The sequence below is a fragment of the Halichoerus grypus genome, chromosome 1 (genome assembly GCF_964656455.1).
Source record: "Halichoerus grypus chromosome 1, mHalGry1.hap1.1, whole genome shotgun sequence".
NCBI classification, from domain to species: Eukaryota; Metazoa; Chordata; class Mammalia; order Carnivora; family Phocidae; genus Halichoerus; species Halichoerus grypus.
Window position 1 is genome coordinate 6415715 of NC_135712.1, and position 16904 is coordinate 6432618.

At 37.4% G+C, this 16904-nt stretch overlaps 1 protein-coding gene across 4 annotated transcripts in view; it reads left to right on the plus strand.

The window, feature by feature from the left end:
* The window catches only part of BRWD1 (bromodomain and WD repeat domain containing 1), a 118038-nt gene that overhangs the window by 41102 nt on the left and 60032 nt on the right, over nucleotides 1-16904 (plus strand). For all 4 annotated transcript variants that reach the window (XM_036072653.2, XM_036072650.2, XM_036072651.2 and 1 more), the window contains exons 14-19: nucleotides 682-832; nucleotides 1088-1222; nucleotides 5364-5492; nucleotides 5911-6136; nucleotides 11981-12166; nucleotides 14218-14401. In XM_036072653.2, the coding sequence (XP_035928546.1) occupies nucleotides 682-832; nucleotides 1088-1222; nucleotides 5364-5492; nucleotides 5911-6136; nucleotides 11981-12166; nucleotides 14218-14401 (1011 nt within the window). The remainder of the gene's footprint in view (nucleotides 1-681; nucleotides 833-1087; nucleotides 1223-5363; nucleotides 5493-5910; nucleotides 6137-11980; nucleotides 12167-14217; nucleotides 14402-16904) is intronic.

Sequence of the window (16904 nt, forward strand, 5' to 3'; positions counted from 1 at the left end):
GTTAGGGCTTGGGGTCAGGGGAAGGGAATAACAGAAAAGGGGTAGAGAGAAAATCTTTGCTTTTATGAGCAGTGGTGATGTCCTAACATATGCCTTTATTCATACTGAACTGTTTCTTTGTCAGCACGAGCAGGGGGAGGGGCGGAGGGAGAGGAAGAGAGAGAATCTTAAGCAAACTCCATGCCCAGTGTCTGACTCGGGGCTCAGTCCCAGGACCCTGAGATCATGACCTGAGCTGAAATCAACAGTCAGATGCTTAACCAACTGAGCCATCCAGGCACCCCTGAACTATTTGTTTGTTTGTTTCTTTTTTTTAAAGATTTTGTTTATTTATTTGTCAGAGAGAGAGAGAGAGAGAGAGCACTTGAGCAGGCAGAGGGAGAAGTAGGCTCCCCGCCGAGCAAGGAGCCTGATGCGGGGCTCCATCCCAGGGACCCTGGGACCCTGAGCTGAAGGCAGACACTTAACCGACTGAGCCACCCAGGCGTCCCCCCTGAACTGTTTCTATAATCATCTCCTCCCCATCTCAGTTTTGCTGTAATCTGTTTATAGATCATCTGTTATGGGTCACATGTATATTAGATATATAATAATGTATGGACATGAACTACATTACTTCAATTAATTTTGTATTGATTGTACTTTTCAAATGAATTTACACATTGTCTATGTTTTTCTTAGGGACTTATCTTTGGAAGAGGAAAGGTTTATGAAACCCAAAGTCACAATGATCGCTTGGAATCAGAACGATAGCATTGTTGTCACAGCTGTGAACGATCATGTCCTTAAAGTGTGGAATTCTTACACAGGGCAACTGCTTCATAACTTACTGGTAGGTTGTTTTTATATAACGAATCAAGAATTTTTTTGAACTATAATTTGATTTTTGAAGCTGTAATATTAACATATTAAATATGTTTCACCCACTGATTATCAAATGAGTAGAAATTTGTAGATATACTAATGTTCAAGCCACTGTTATTAATACATTTTTAAAAGCCTTTATACACGATGACAATATGGGTTTTTCATTTTAAACTTAATAACTTGCAAACCTTCGTTAACTTTATGACTTTGTTGAATAAAGGGACATGCTGATGAAGTATTTGTTTTGGAGACACATCCCTTTGATTCCAGAATTATGTTATCTGCAGGACATGATGGCAGCATATTTATATGGGATATTACAAAAGGCACCAAGATGAAACATTATTTTAATATGGTAAGTGAAGTGTATCTTCATGTATGCTTGCACTGGTTTCAAGTATTTGGATCAGAAGTTTAGCCAGACACCGATCTGCATGTTTTGGCTGTTTATATTTCTAGAAATCAGGATGCTTAAAGCCTAATAAATATCCAACAGCCATACATATATACCCTCATGAAATTCTTTGTGTAACTGAGTCACCCGAGGGAAGGAGTTTCAAAAGTTACTTATTTAGCCCTCTGTATATGTGCAAATGTGTTTGAATTTGTTTAAATTTGCAAAATTATGGTAATTATACACATTTTCACCAAATTTATTGAAATATTTGGTAATAAAACAATACTCAGTAAAGTCACCTAGGGAATTAAAAACATCATTGGGTTTTTCCAGCCTGTTTTCTTTTTGCACGTGTAATATCCTAAAACCAAATTAGGATCCTGTTGCATATTTTTAGAATTTCTCATATATAACCACAAGCTAGTTACCAAAATCAGCAAATTTAACATTGATAAAGTAGCATTATGTAGTTCTGCTCTATATTCAAATTTTGTCAGTTGTTCTAGTAATGTCTTCTTAGTTATATTTGGCACTTGGAGCAGTATTTAATTCAGGATCATTCATTATGTTAAGTGGCTGTATATTTTAGGTTTCTGTAATCCTCAACAATTCTTTTTTTCTATTTCTCACCTTTTAACTTTTGATGAGTGCAGACAAATAATGTTACAGCGTATCTGTGTTTTGTCTGCTGTTTTTTCATGATTTGATTCTGTTACACCTTTTTTTGGTGGTATTTTTATTTTTTTAGATTTTTTTTTTTTAATTTATTTATTTTGAGAGAGAGAGAGCACACATGAGAGGGGGCAGGGTAAGAGGGAGAAGCAGACTCCCTGCTGAGCAGGGAGCCCGATGCGGGGCTCAATCCCAGGACTCCAGGATTATGACCTGAGCCGAAGGCAGTCGCTTAACCAACTGAGCCACCCAGGCGCCCCTATTTTTTTTTTTATAACCTTATTTATTTTTAGAGAGAGCAAGAACTCTCAAGTCTGTGAGTAGGGTGGGGAGGGGCAGAGGGAGAGAAAGAATCCCAGGCGGGCTGCATGCCCAGCCAAGAGCTGGATGCAGGGCTGGATCTCAGGACCCTGAGATCATGATCTGAGCCGAAATCAAGAGTTGGGACATTTAACTGACTGAGCCAACCAGGGTGCCCTGGTGGTGGTAATTTTAAAATTTGGAAAGGAGGCATTTGCCAGGTTTCCCCACAATGAAATAGTTTTTCCTCTTTGTAACTATTAAGCTAATTTTTTCAGGAGGTATTTTGAGACTCTGTAAATATCATATTCCTTGTTATACTTTCACTCACAAACAGTAGCATCCATTGAAGGTTTTTAGTGGCATCATTCTTTCCATAGTTATTACTTGGCATTCTCGCACAGTTTTTGTAATCTTTGTTTCATTTTATGTAAAGAATGTTTTCCAAAATCTTACATATATTTTTAAGAATTTGCAGTTATATTTTTGACTGTAAATTCAGCATTTCTCAGAAGATTACATATATAGTTAACTTAGAGTTGTTGAGTGTTTAAGTGGTTTCTGAATCAGGCACAGCAGCACCACTTTGGATATCCAGGTACATGGCTGTTTATGTAGCTCTGTGAATTTACCTTAGGGTAAATTCTAAGGGGGTTATTATATAAAAGAGTTTCTGTGTTGTCAAGACTATTGTTTGATCTACATATGAAATGTTTTGTAAAATTACTGTGCAGTTTATATTGAGTTCCAGCTCATAGTGTAATTCATTTTGGAGGCAGTCTAGTTGCAGGGTATAGATGATTGGTTCTTAGATCTTTTGCTTGAAGGCCATCTGAGTCCATGTGTTCCATGTTTTTGTTTTTGTTTTTTTTAACCTTAAAATTTTTATTTCAGTGTGCTTATTTTGGACAATTCTTGACAAACAATTTAAAATGCAGTGTTTTATTTATTACCATAAAATGCACTGAAATAACTCAAATAACATGGCCGAATTGCACATGTGTAATTAGGCATCTCTGGAAGTTGCATCTCTGGGTTCAAATTATTGGAAAAATAAGTCTTTTTCAGCAATTTTTTTGTGGTCTTAAAATTTATAGGTATCTCCATTTTCTTCATTATCCTTTAAAACTCTCTTTAAGAACATTACATCCTGAATTTAACTATCAAAACAGAAAACTACATTAATTAAGGCTTAAAGGAGAAAATAAGCTAAACAACTTCTGAGCCAAAGAAGTCTCAAGTGGGCAACAATGATATTACTTCCAGTGAGACATACAAACTTCGCTGCGTATACTGGGTTTTTCTTCTATTTTTTAAAAAATTTATTTATTTATTTTAGAGAGAGAAAGAGAGTATGTGTGTGCATGCAAGCGGGGTTGGGGCGGGGGGACAGAGGGAGAGGAAGAAATCTCAAGCAGACTCCCCGCTGAGCACGGAGCCTGATGCGGGGCTCAATCTCACGACCCTGAGATTGTGACCTGAGCCGAAATCAAGAGTCGGATGCTCAGCTGACTGAGCCACCCAGGCGCTCCTGGACTGAGTTCTTACATTTACTGCTCAGCTGAGAGGCTCCCAATTTTCTGTTAGATTACATACGGTTATAAATTACTAACATTACAGTATTTCATTAAATACATCATAATTTTCAATGTGATATCGAATTGTTCTCCAAGCACAGTTGCAGGTTGCATTTTGTCAGGAATCGTTGTGGAGGACTCTTCAAACTGCAGGTAGAAACCCAAGTGGCATGCTCTGCAAGTGCCTACTCAGGAAAATTTCCTTCTCTCCAGGTACCTTAGCAGCACTTTTGGTGCACTTAGGTCCACGTGTATGACAGGAGAGGAGCTGCCACCATCTTTGACTTGCCAGCAAAGGGCCTGGCCCCCGCTTCTGCTTTACTTGGACTGTAGGTTCCAGGCCAGGGGTGCAAAGTGGTTCCAGGGCATGGGTCAGGCTGTAGTGGAGATGGCTCCTCAAAGGACTGTGTGGGTGAATGTGTGTTCCTCTGTTTCAACAAGAAATTGGAAGAAAGATATTTATGCGGTTTATTCCTTTTTATGTTATTAGAGAATACAAATTTATATACATATTATGTGTACACATAATAGGGCAGTGCCTTAAATATCCCAGTAACTTTTTTTAAGTTTGTTAATCATCACCCACTTGTGTGTGGTATATAGTAGTGAAGTGTTGCTTTTCAAGCAGGTATTTCGGCATGGTGTGAGTTTGTTTTGGCAGTTAGTGAGTGGAGGATTCATTTTCCAGCACTGATCAAACTTGCCCTAAAGTTTAGTTTCTGGAAAGTTACAGGCTCAGACAACAAATAGGCATAGCTTTAAGCTGTTAATGAAACAACTCATTTAACTATAAATTGGTAGTGCTAAACTAATGTAATTTCAGTTGAAGAGCAAGAATAAAGTTGAAAAGCTCTCTCTTTAAGGCAACATTCATGATGTAATTGGAGCGTCCTTACTGAAATCTGCGGTAGTTTGCAGTAAGGTAGGTGCAGGCATTTCTGTGCGCACCTGTGTGACTTGGCAGCATTCCACTTCTGCATGGTGGTCAGTCATCTTCGTGGAAAGTTTAAATTGTTCGTACGATTTTAGTTCGTGCATACCACACTTTGTTGATCTTTAATCATTTATCTTGTGGGTTGTCAGTCAATAGCCTTTTGCTATACATTAAAACAAAAGTTTATGAAATTGCTTGTCATTCACTTCTAAGAAGTAAAGGAAGCCTTTACTTTGGATTTACTTATGATCTTTCATTCTATGATTCTGAGAACTCATTCTTAGAATACCTTTCAAGATTTTTTTTCTAGGCTAGTGGTATCTGAAATGAATTTTATTTTCTGAAAATATTATGTGCTTAATGCAGAATTTGTTTTTAAATATTTTCTTTCAGAAGTGATGTATTTGGGGGTGCCTGCATGCCTTAGTTGGTTAAGCGTCTGACTCTTGATCTCAGCTCAGGTCTAGATCTCAGGGTTATGAGATCAAGCCCCTCATTGAACTCATTGAAAAAAGAAAAAGTGATATTTATAGCAGGCAGATGACATGAAAACAGTTGATAAAGCAAAAGCACTCGTGTAGAATTGGCTATAACTTTTTCCCTCTGTGTTTCCTAGATTGAAGGGCAAGGACATGGAGCGGTCTTTGACTGTAAGTTTTCACAGGATGGACAGCATTTTGCCTGTACAGATTCTCATGGACACCTTCTGATATTTGGTTTTGGATGCAGCAAGCCATATGAAAAGGTCTTTTTTTTTTTGTAGCATTTTAACCACTTTTACAAAATTATAATTCCAGTGTAGTTAACATACAGTAGCTTCAGGTGTACAATATAGAGATTCAACAATTCTGTATATTACTCAGTGCTCATCAAAATAAGTGTACTCTTAATCCCATTCATCTATTTCACTCATCTCCCTGCCCACCTCCCCTCTGGTAACCATCTATTCTCTATATTAAGAGTCTGTTTCTTGGTTTGTCTCAAAAAGGTCATTCTTAATACTTTTTTACAGTAGTAAAGTAAGTAGTTATGAAGGATGTTTTGGAAATAGGTGTATTGATTTGGTTTCATTGTTTTTTTTCGAATTATAAATAACTTTAATATTTGTATTCTTTAACATATATAAACCTCAAAATGTCAATCTGTAAACTTCTTTTTTTCAGATTCCTGATCAGATGTTCTTCCATACTGACTATCGACCACTGATTAGGGATTCTAATAATTATGTCTTAGATGAGCAAACTCAGCAAGCTCCTCACCTTATGCCTCCACCATTCTTGGTAGATGTAGATGGAAATCCTCATCCAACTAAGTATCAGAGATTAGTACCAGGTCGAGAAAATTCTGCAGATGAACATTTGGTTCCACAGCTAGGCTATGTGGCAACAAGTAAGTGCAGTCTTTTTTTTTTCTTTCACTTTTTATTCAAAAAATGTAAAAAATAATATGCAGAACTCACATACTTTTAGATTTACCAGTTGTTAATAGTTTGTAATACTTGTTTTATCATTCTATTTCTAGATACATGTAATTGTTTTTAACCATTTGAGAGATAAGTTCTCAACCACGTGTTCATTTATCCCTAAATACTTCAATATGTGTTTTCTAAGAACAAAGGTATTCTCTTATGTAACCGTAAGCAATTATCAGAAGTAGGATGTTTAACACTGATGTAATACTGTTATTAAGTCTATGGTCTGTAATCAAATTTTGTCTGTTATTCTGATGCCTGTTAACTTTTATTGTTCTACTCTGATGTGGATCTCAGTTTGGGACTGCACATTAAACTTAGCTGTCCTTGGTGAAGTTCAGGTTGCGCTTTTTTTTTTTTTTTAAGTTTTATTGATTTTTAAGTAATCTCTACACCTAGTGTGGGGCTCAAACTCATGACCCCAAGATGAAGAATCACATGCTCGTCCGACTGAGCCAGCGAGGCACCCCCCGGTTGTACATTTTTTGATAGAATACAGTATAAATGATGATGTAGTGTTGTTGGAGCATCATGTCAGGGTGCTTATGATTGTGCTTTGTCCAAATATTGGTGATGTTTTCTTTGAAAACTTGGTTAAGGTGGTGCCTGCTAAGTTTTCCTCTACAAAGTTATTTTTCTCTTCGTAATCAGTAAGAAATTTGTGGGGAGATATGATGTAAATAACCTGTTCCTTACCAAACTTTACCTATAAGTTTTAGGATCCATTGATGATTTTAGCCTGAATCAGTTGTTCTAAAGGTTGCAAAATGGTTGTTTTCTAACTTTGTGGTCATTGCATATGCATTTTATTAGTTTGCCTTTTATATGTTGATGTAGTTCATTAAGTTTTAATATGGACTTAAGGGTTGTTATATAGTGGGTTATAATCCATAATGGTCATTATTTTGTTGCTCATTATTTTTAGATTTGAGTGTGAGAGTCTCTTCAGGCTGCGTGTTCCCTTTCCTGAGTCCCTTGAACACTTCCTTAACTTTCTGGTGCAAGATGTTTAGTCCCATCTTGTACTTTGCCTGGCCTAGTCAAGGGCAGAATTTTTGTTTTGTTTTGTTTTTTTGTATTTGTTACCACAGTGTAGTGTTTCTCCATACAGATGTTATTAAGCAAAGAAAAAAATGCTTCTTTTTTGTTTGGATGAGGTTTGTTTTACTAAAAGTTAATCACCAGTTATCACTGTGTGTTTACTGTTTCAAGTGTTTATTTTTTATTACTTTAATTGAAGTATAGTACGTACAACAAAATTCACCATTTTTAAGTGTACAGGTCAAATGAGTTTGGCAAATGTTAAACAATCAGGTCACCACCACCACAGGCAAGGTATAGAATGTTTCCAGTGCCCTCAAAAGTTCTGTTGGGCTTTTTAAATTAATTAATTTTTATTTTTATTTAAATTCATTAACATATAATGTATTGTTAGTTTCAGAGATAGAGGTCAGTGATTCATCAGTCCTACATATAACACCCAGTGCTCTTTACATCACGTGCCCTCCTTAATGTCCATCACCCAGGTACCTCCCCCCACCCCCAGCAACCCTCAGTTTTTTCCTAGGATTTAGAGTCCCTTATGGTTTGTCTCCCTCTCTGATTTCATCTTATTTTTTTCTCTCTTCCTCTATGACCCTCTGTTTTGTTTCTTGAATTCCATATGTGAGTGAGATCATATGATAATTGTCTTTCTCTGACTGACTTATTTCGCTTAGCATAATACCTTCTAGCTCCATCCATGTCCTTGCAAATGGCAAGATTTCGTATTTTTTTGTTGGCTGCATAATATTCCTGTGTGTGTGTGTGTGTGTGTGTGTGTGTGTATGTATGTATACACCACATCTTCTTTATCTATTCATCTATTCATGGGCATCTGGGCTCTTTCCATAGTTTGGCTATTGTGGACATTGCTGCTATAAACATTGGGGTGCAGGTTCTTTTGGGCCTTTTTGGAATCTTCTGCTGGTCTATGCATACTTCCAATTCTAAAACTCAGAACAGTTAAAAATGCGTGTTTAAGGCAATGAAGAATACAATGACTCTTTATCCTTTAACAGTAATGACTGCTATTTTGTCACTTTTATTTTGTCTTTTTGAGGAATTTTGTATAAATGGAGTTGTACAATACTAAATCTTTTGTGTCTGACTTCTTAGCCTGGTGCTTTTGAGATTCATTTTTGTCGTTGCACAGATTAGTTGTTTGTTCCTGTTTGTTGATAGTGTACCATGGTATGTGTATACCCTCATTCATTCAGTAACAATTGAAGGACAGTTGGCTTTTTTCCATTTTGGGGTTATTATAAGGAGTGCTGAAATATCAAATTACCATGTGGGCTTATCTTATGTCCCTTGGTTCTGTTAGTTTTGTTTTATGTATTTTAAAGTTCTGTTATTAGGTGCAGACACATTTCAGATTGTCCTCTGGGTGAATTCTTTTATCATTATGAATTGTTCCTTTTTCCCTTGGTAGCATTTCTTCTTTTGAAGACTTTTTCTGTTTCATATTAACATGCTAATCCAGCCAGTTTTGATGAGTATTGTCATGGTGTATCTTTTCAGGTTTTACAACCAATTTGTGTCTTTATATTAAAACAGATTTCGTGCAGGCACCAATCCAGTCTGACAACCTGTCTGTTAATTGGAAAATGTGGACCATTTACATTTAAATAAAATTACTAGAATTGTCAGGGTAAATTCTCTGCCATTTTGCTATTTTTTTCTCTTTATCCTTTGTTCTTTGTGCCTTTTCTTTTTTTCCTGCCTTGTTTGAAAATGATTACCTTTTAGTATTTCATATTATCTCCACCAATGTCTTAATTAACAATACCTGTTCATCTTATTTATTTCTAATGGTTATTTCTCATGGTTCTAAAGGTAGGACAGGAATTGTCTGTGTGGTTTGCAGACCTGTGGTTTTATCCTTGACCTTTTTTATGGGGTCTTTAAGGTCACAACTATTTTCATAATAATATGGAAATATTATTTACCTTTTTAGTAGTGTTGACAGTTGGACTGATGCCACAGAAGCAGTGGTGGGTAAAGCTTCTGACACCACACCACTAAGAGTCATTGTGTTCTTCATTGCCTTAAACACACATTTTTAATTGTTCTGAGTTTTAGAATTGGAAGTATGCATAAAACAGTTCTGTATATTCTGAAGTTTTTGTGTTCTGGCTGGTGGGAACATGGACTATTTCTGGGTCTGTGAGAGCTCTGGGAATTTTTGGGGTACTGCCTTTTCATGTCCCCCCGCCCCAATACGGTAGAGTTTGACCCAGTGTGTGCACATACCATTATTTAGTAGAATAATCAATTCAACCTCAGTGTATATCTCTGAGCTTTCTGTGCAATTCAGTCTTCTCTGATGTTCAGCCCTGTTTTAGTCTTCACCTCTGCTCCCAGGCTCTGACCTCTGTCTCCTCAACTTACTGAGACCTCTGGATGCTGTTTGGGTTTCCTCTCCTTGTTCTGCAGCCTGGAAACTGCCTCCAAGCTGTTACCTGGACCAATCAAAGGGCTAGACTCTTGTTGATCTTCTCTCAGGGATCGCAGTCCCGTGTATCTCTTGTCCAGTGTCTGAAAACCGGGGTTATATATATATATGTATATACATATATGTGTGTGTGTGTATGTGTACGTATATATGTGTTTTTTTCCCCAGGGTTTTAGTAGTTTATAGTGGGAGGGCAGTTCCTGTAGCACTTAGCAGTTTCTAAAGATTCCATTTATTATTTGGCACAAGCAGGGGGAGCGGCAGGCAGAGGGAGCAAGGAGCCCCACACTGGGCTCAATCCCAGGATTCTGGGATCATGACCTGAGCCTAAGGCAGACACTTAACTGACTGAGCCACCCAGGCACCCCTATTTCATTTTATTTTTAAGATTTTATTTGAGAGAGAGAAAGCCCCACACGGGGCTTAATCCCAGGATTCTGGGATCATGACCTGAGCCTAAGGCAGACACTTAACTGACTGAGCCACCCAGGCACCCCTATTTCATTTTATTTTTAAGATTTTATTTGAGAGAGAGAGAGAGAGGGGAGAGAGCGAGCGCACCTGTGCACGAGTGGGGCGGGTGGGAGAGGGAGAAGCAGACTTCCCACTGAGCAGGGAGCCTGATCCCAGAACCCCCAGATCATGACCTGAGCCAGAGGCAGATGCTTAAGCAACTGAACCACCCAGTAGAACCCTACTTTAATATTTCAGTATTTGAATAGCATTATGCCAATTAGAAACAGTTATCGTTCTGATGTTTGCCACATTCCATTTAAGTGTTCTGTGCTGTGAATGAAAAGTTCTATAGACCTTGGGTTTTTGCAGAGAGGGGGAGAGGACTAGAAGTCTCCTTTTCTACTGTTTTCCCTTTGGTTCCAAGTTGTAGTCTTAGGAATCTCTTGTTATTCCCAGTTCTAATTAAAACCTTTTTAACCTTTTAGATTAGGGCTCCACTTTTTGCTTTCTTAGCTCATTTTTTGAAAATAAAAAAAAGATTTAGTGATTTTAAGATAGTCTTAGACATTTAGTTCTTGTAAGTTCTTCATTGATTGCCATGGTAAAATGGAGATGTTATCAGTGAGATATAAGGGAATTTAACTGAAATAGTAGGATGCAAATATTTTTTCTTCTGAAACAGTACATGACATTTTTTTAGTTTCTGGATCTGTTACTATGGAGGCTAGGTTATATTTTTGCATTCTTTGCTAATACCCTATTAATTTCAGTCTGGGGGGGTTCTCTTTATAAGTTGCTGGGTGCTTGGTCTGTGTTATATGTTATGTTCAAAGAAGATGCATTTTATGTGGGAGGATATGTAAGGAATTGTTTGCATGAAAAAGTTAGTGTTTAGATAATTTTTCCAGACCCCACAACCATCTAACACTTTTTATCCATTAATATTAACTAAACCTGTGATTTCAAAAATAAAGAAGCAAAGCCACTTGTAAAAAATCTGATTTTTGTACTTGAAGAGAAGCATACCTAAGAGATAAGAGTAACTTAAGCTTAGTGGGAGAGGCATGTGTAGCTATCTCCCTCAGCGGCACCTGCTCTCAGGACGCTTGGGCTGGGAGAGCTACAGCTTTAGTTTGTTGAAGCGTATTACTCCTTTTTTTTTTTTAATTTTTTAAGAGAGTAGAGGAGAAATGCCACTGCTTTTCTCTACATCAGAAGTTATACATTTTTGCTCTGGTCTTGTCAGAGACCTTGGGAAATAAAGAGTTTAATGAAATCTATCTTACGTGAGGCAAGGGGAGTGTTAGTGTGAAACAGCATATTAAAGCTTCCACTGAAACTTCCACAGGTTTCCATGTGCTCACCTCAGGGGTTTCAGAGGCTCTGTTGAGGTTTTTGTGGTGTTTGGTATAAAGGAAGGGTTTCATTTGTTTTGAATCTTTTCTCTGATCCAGTTAGTTATGAATATATAGGATATTTTTAATTGCTTATTTTTTATTTTTTTATTTTTATTTAATGATTTTATTTATTTATTAGAGAGAGAGCACGCGGGTACATGAGCAGAGGGGAGAGGGAGAAGCAGGCTCCCTGCTGAGCCGGGAACCTGATGTGGGGCTTGATTCCAGGACCCCGGGATCAGGACCTGAGCCGAAGGCAGATGCTCAACCGACTGAGCCACCCAGGCGCCCCAATTGCTTATTTTTTAAAAGAAATCTGATAATTGCTAATATAATTTTAATTGTAGTTTTCTGAAAGTTTGTTTTTCTGTTCATGTTTATTATGATTTTGTGTTATGGTTGTGAATTTACAGGTGATGGAGAGGTGATTGAACAAATTATAAGCCTACAAACCAATGATAATGGTGAACGAAGCCCAGAATCCAGTGTTCTTGATGGAATGATAAGACAGTTGCAGCAGCAGCAGGATCAGAGAATGGGAGCAGATCAGGATACTATTCCAGGTGGACTTCCAAGTGGAGAAGAAACACCCCGAAGAGGTAAAATATCTGAGAAATATTTTGTCTTATTATGGCTGAAATTGAAGAGTAAATGAAGTAATTTTCAGGTACATGCAATGTGAAAAATTTTAACTGTATTTTATAACTTTAGTAGTCTGAGAGTAACTTCATTAGGTGTGAAGTTGATGATGTACTAGCAAATGACATTTGATTTTCAAGTACTTTGAAAGGCTGTTAAAACCTTTTTTGCTCTAAAATAAGAGTATTTACAAAACTGTATTGAGTAAAGAACAAAGTTTTTTTTTTTTTTTAAGGAAAACTACAGTTCTAGGTTTCCCTTTAAACATTTTTAGTTAAAAAAAATTAGTTGGGTAGAGCATGAAATGTTTCTTACGGAACCAGAAGGCTTGAAGTGAATTTTCGGGGTGAGGTTTTTGATCCTGTAGTATAGTATTAGTTACTTTTTAGGAGTGAGAGTACTGGCGGGGAGCAGACCGTGGTTATGCAAATGGAAACTCGTTGTGGAAGATGAGAGAAGCCTCAAGTGCCACAGAGGTCATCCCTGCCACGTCACACCTGCTCAGGGTACTCGGCCACTAATTTCAGTACCTTTCCTTGCCAAATGTTTCCACTTGTCTACAGAAAAGAAAAAGCAAATTCTCCCAATAGACAGGTTAAATATTTTGGGCAGGAATACTGCAAGTTGATGCTGTGTTCTTCTCTGCCTTGCTTTTTCCCCTTGACACAATATATTCTAGAAATCACTTCATATCCACTCACGGCACTTGCTCATCCTTTTTTATAGCTTCATAGTACTCCACTCTGTGGAATAACTGTTCTTTGTAATTAATGTTTATGACCATTTGAGTTATTTCTCAGACTTGCTGTTTACGAAATGATGTGATCAATAACCTGTGCATATGTTTTCTTCACATTGTTGGAGAATAATACTATAACTTGGGCAGTTAAATTTAGAATTTATTGTTGGTTCTCAATTCAAAACATGTTTCTTAAATATCAGTATATTTTAATATAAATATTTGGATTGATGGGGGCCTTTAAGGGGTGCCCGTGTGGCTCAGATGGTTAAGCGTCCCAACTCTTGATATCAGCTCAGGTCTTGGATCTCCGGGTTGTAAGTTCAAGCCCCATGTTGGGCTCCATGCTGGATGTGGAGCCTACTAAAAAAAACAAAAAACAAAAAAACAAAATAGGGTCATATAATGTTCTCTTCAGTAGATGAAGTGTGGTGCAATGCAAGTTGGTTCACATTTGATTGGTAAACAGAGTGCTGTACCTAGAAGAACGCAGGGGTTGTGTTCAGTCATGTGGATTTTGCCCTGGCCCAGGAGAGCTGGCAGAGTTGGAGTAGAATTTTATAGGCTCCTGCAGGCAAGGATATAGCTCCCAGTTTCTCTGTTGCATTAATAGCAGGAGGCCCTTCATACAGTATTTTAATAAAACAAGCACTTTATCTAGGGCACCGTTGTTCTCCATCCTTCATCCTGCTGACTTCCACTCATGGGGGATTGTCCTGCCTCCTCTGCCCACCTGATCAACTCTGCACAGGCTTGGGGCTCACTGTTGTCTGCGATGCCCTGTCCACTCTCTCAGCTCCAATTCAAGTGCTGCCAGCATTTCCCCAGTCTGCATTTTGTGAAGTTTTAATATCCACTCCGGCGGCTTGCCTGCCTGAGTGGCTCAGATTATCTCTTAAAGTCAGAGGTAATGTTGGTGTTTGAGCTTTTGTTATGAAGCCACCACAGTTTGAGGAGACTGTCATGCAATGCTAATTTTTCCAAAAAGATGTGTTTTTAGTGTACAGTTTTGAAGAAGACAAAGCCTTTAGGATGGCAAATAAAGCATTATAGTAGAAAATATCTGTACATTAAAAGATTCAGGAAGTCTAGTAAAAGTAGAAGTTGAAGTTAATGTTTGTTCTGTATTTTGATAGTTACATTATGATTTTTACAAAGTTTTTTGGATTTGTATTTTTGGTTTGTATCTTATTAGGACTGTATATGCCTATTAATGTGTTAAATGCATATTAGATTGAAATTTGGGAATCAATTTTGACAATTTTCCTGCAGGTTTTAGAAGACTGAGCTTAGACATCCAGTCCCCTCCAAATATTGGTCTGCGCCGTAGTGGACAAGTAGAAGGTGTTCGTCAAATGCATCAGAATGCTCCTCGTAGTCAGATTGCTACAGAACGTGACCTGCAGGCTTGGAAACGAAGAGTGGTTGTACCAGAGGTACCACTAGGCATATTTAGGTTTGTTTTAGGATATCTATTAATATTGTTTCTTTTTACAGAAATATATCTATATGGTTATTTACATATTTTTTACTCCATTAGTGGTATAAATAATCATATAAATATATTTTAGTAATGGGTCGGAATCTATTTTAATTGTGGTAGGAAACTGTCGAAATTGTTCTCTTAAGTTTTTACTGTGGTAAATTTTTTCTTAACCTTTCCTGTTCCATCTTTACAAATACCCGCTTTTCTCCCTTCAGTGTTATTTTGAAATAAATCCCAGGTGTATCGTTTTGTTCATAAATATGTCTAATTCTAAAAGATAAGGAATTGTCTTTAATATTACCACAGTGCCATTATCAGTACCTTAAAAAAATAATTGCTCTGTAGAACCAAATGTCCGGTCAGTGTTTAAATTTCCAATTGTTTTCAGTTCTTTTGCAAGACTGTTTCTTCAGTGGCATAATTTTGTCAAAAGGCACGTAATATATATTCTCTTTCCGTGACGCCGGCAGGCATTGGTGCTCACTGGCTAGATTCATTAACTCATTAGGGGCCATAAAACAGCGATCGCTCAACTCGGTGAAGTCTTCATTTGTTACAGTGGGTACTTCTAAAAAAGAAATTTACCCAAATGTACTGTGTGATTATCTAGTGGTAAAGTTCATATAAAAAAGACAAGATAGATGCTTCTTTTGCTTTATTTACTTTCAAAATGAAGATTTACTCCCACCCCCAGTAATGACCAGTTTGTGTTCTCCACTGTATAAATCACACTGCTGTGATTTAGCTTATTTCTAATATCCTTATTAAGTTTTTCTATCTCTGGCCAGGAGGAGCCTCTTCAAGGTACCTCCTGAGTCCTTTTGAAATGACGGTAGGATCCTTCTGTGGTGCCCCTGCTATCAGGCATGGCAAGGTGTTACAGGTTCGTCTTATAAATTTCTCATCCTGGATGTAGAATCGTTCTTGAAGTAGCCTGATTTTCTTGTAGTGGGAAATATTTTATAATTATAGTCTGGGCAGTAGGGTCTTTCTTTCTACTGAGGTGTTACCTGCTGATATTTGAGTTAATGAAATGGAGGTAGCAAATGTTGCTTTTCACTGATATCTGAAATGTTCAGTATTCTGTTATGTCTCATAATAACTAATACTTTGAAGATTATTTTGTAAAGGTATGTCCTCCATGTGTTTAGGCAGAAGAGTTTCAGTGATTGGTGGAGGGATGTAGTACTTACATATTGTATGGCGAATTTAAGGATGTTTACAAATACACGATAAAATAATGAAAAGCAAAATGTGGTATTGGGATGAGAAATACAGAAAATTACCGTCATGTATGTACTGTGCTATAATTAAGCCTTAAAATTGTGTCTGAGTTGCATAGTCATCAGAACCAAAAGTGTCATTTTGGGATACTTTTTGTTGTCAAAACCAAGGGAAGCAAACAAGTACCAAGAGGGAAAGATCTGAAGAATACTTCCTTAAACAGGCATATATTTATTCTCTTAACATGGAAGACTGGAAATAGTTTTAGGCTGGAATCATGGTTCCCTGGTTAATCAGGGACTCAGGCTCCTCTGTTTCTGATCTCCATCTGGGAGTATGGCTTCCAGGCTTAAAGTCACCTCAAAGTCTAGGATAGCTGGACTTTGTACAGTAGCCATCAATATCTGCATTTGTAATGGAGGTGGAGATTTAGGCCAGAAAAAGGAAGAGAGAGGCAAAAAGGACATTTCTTGTTGAGAGACTTCATTTAAGCAGCTTTAATAGTCGGACATGACCTTTTCTGTTTATAACTCATTGATGAGAATGTTGTCATATGGCCATATTTAGCTACAGAGGAGGCTAGGTGATAGTTTGTATTTAGAGCAGCAAACAGCCTAGATAAAAACTGAGGTTCTGTTTCAAAGGAAGAAAAGGAGAGTGGAGTTTTTGCATCAACTACTGTCTGCTATAATAAAATTTTCCCAGAGAAGAGCGTAGCTTATTGTAGTGCTGTATTCTAAAATACATGTGAGATTTTGTAAGGGAGATGCTGAGTAATCTAGTAATGGTCAGTGCTCTTGATGACAGTCCTTCTAGTGGGAGCAGTAGGAATTTTACCTGTTTTCTTAGTGTGGTATTTGATGAGGATCAAGAGAAAATTAAAGTTTTGTTTTCCAACTATAAAAGTAGTATGTGTCCATTGTGAAAAACTTAGGTAGTAGATGAAAGTGTGAGACAATCAATCAATGACCCTAATATGCAGAATGTTGAGCAAACAGTATTGCTTGCCAGTAGACACAGTTCTGGTTGGGGCTGGATTCCAGGCATGTAGTTTGTCCTAATTCAGTAATAGTAGAAACTCTCTTCATTCTGTTCATGCTAATTCTGTGATCTTTATCTTTTTTCTTAACTGACCATCTCATTTAGCCATGAAATTGCACAGAGTTGAAGATGATACTCATGAAGGCCTAGAGTGTTCCCTTGCTTTATTATTGAGAATGAAATGTATGTAGTGTTTCATTTTCAAAAC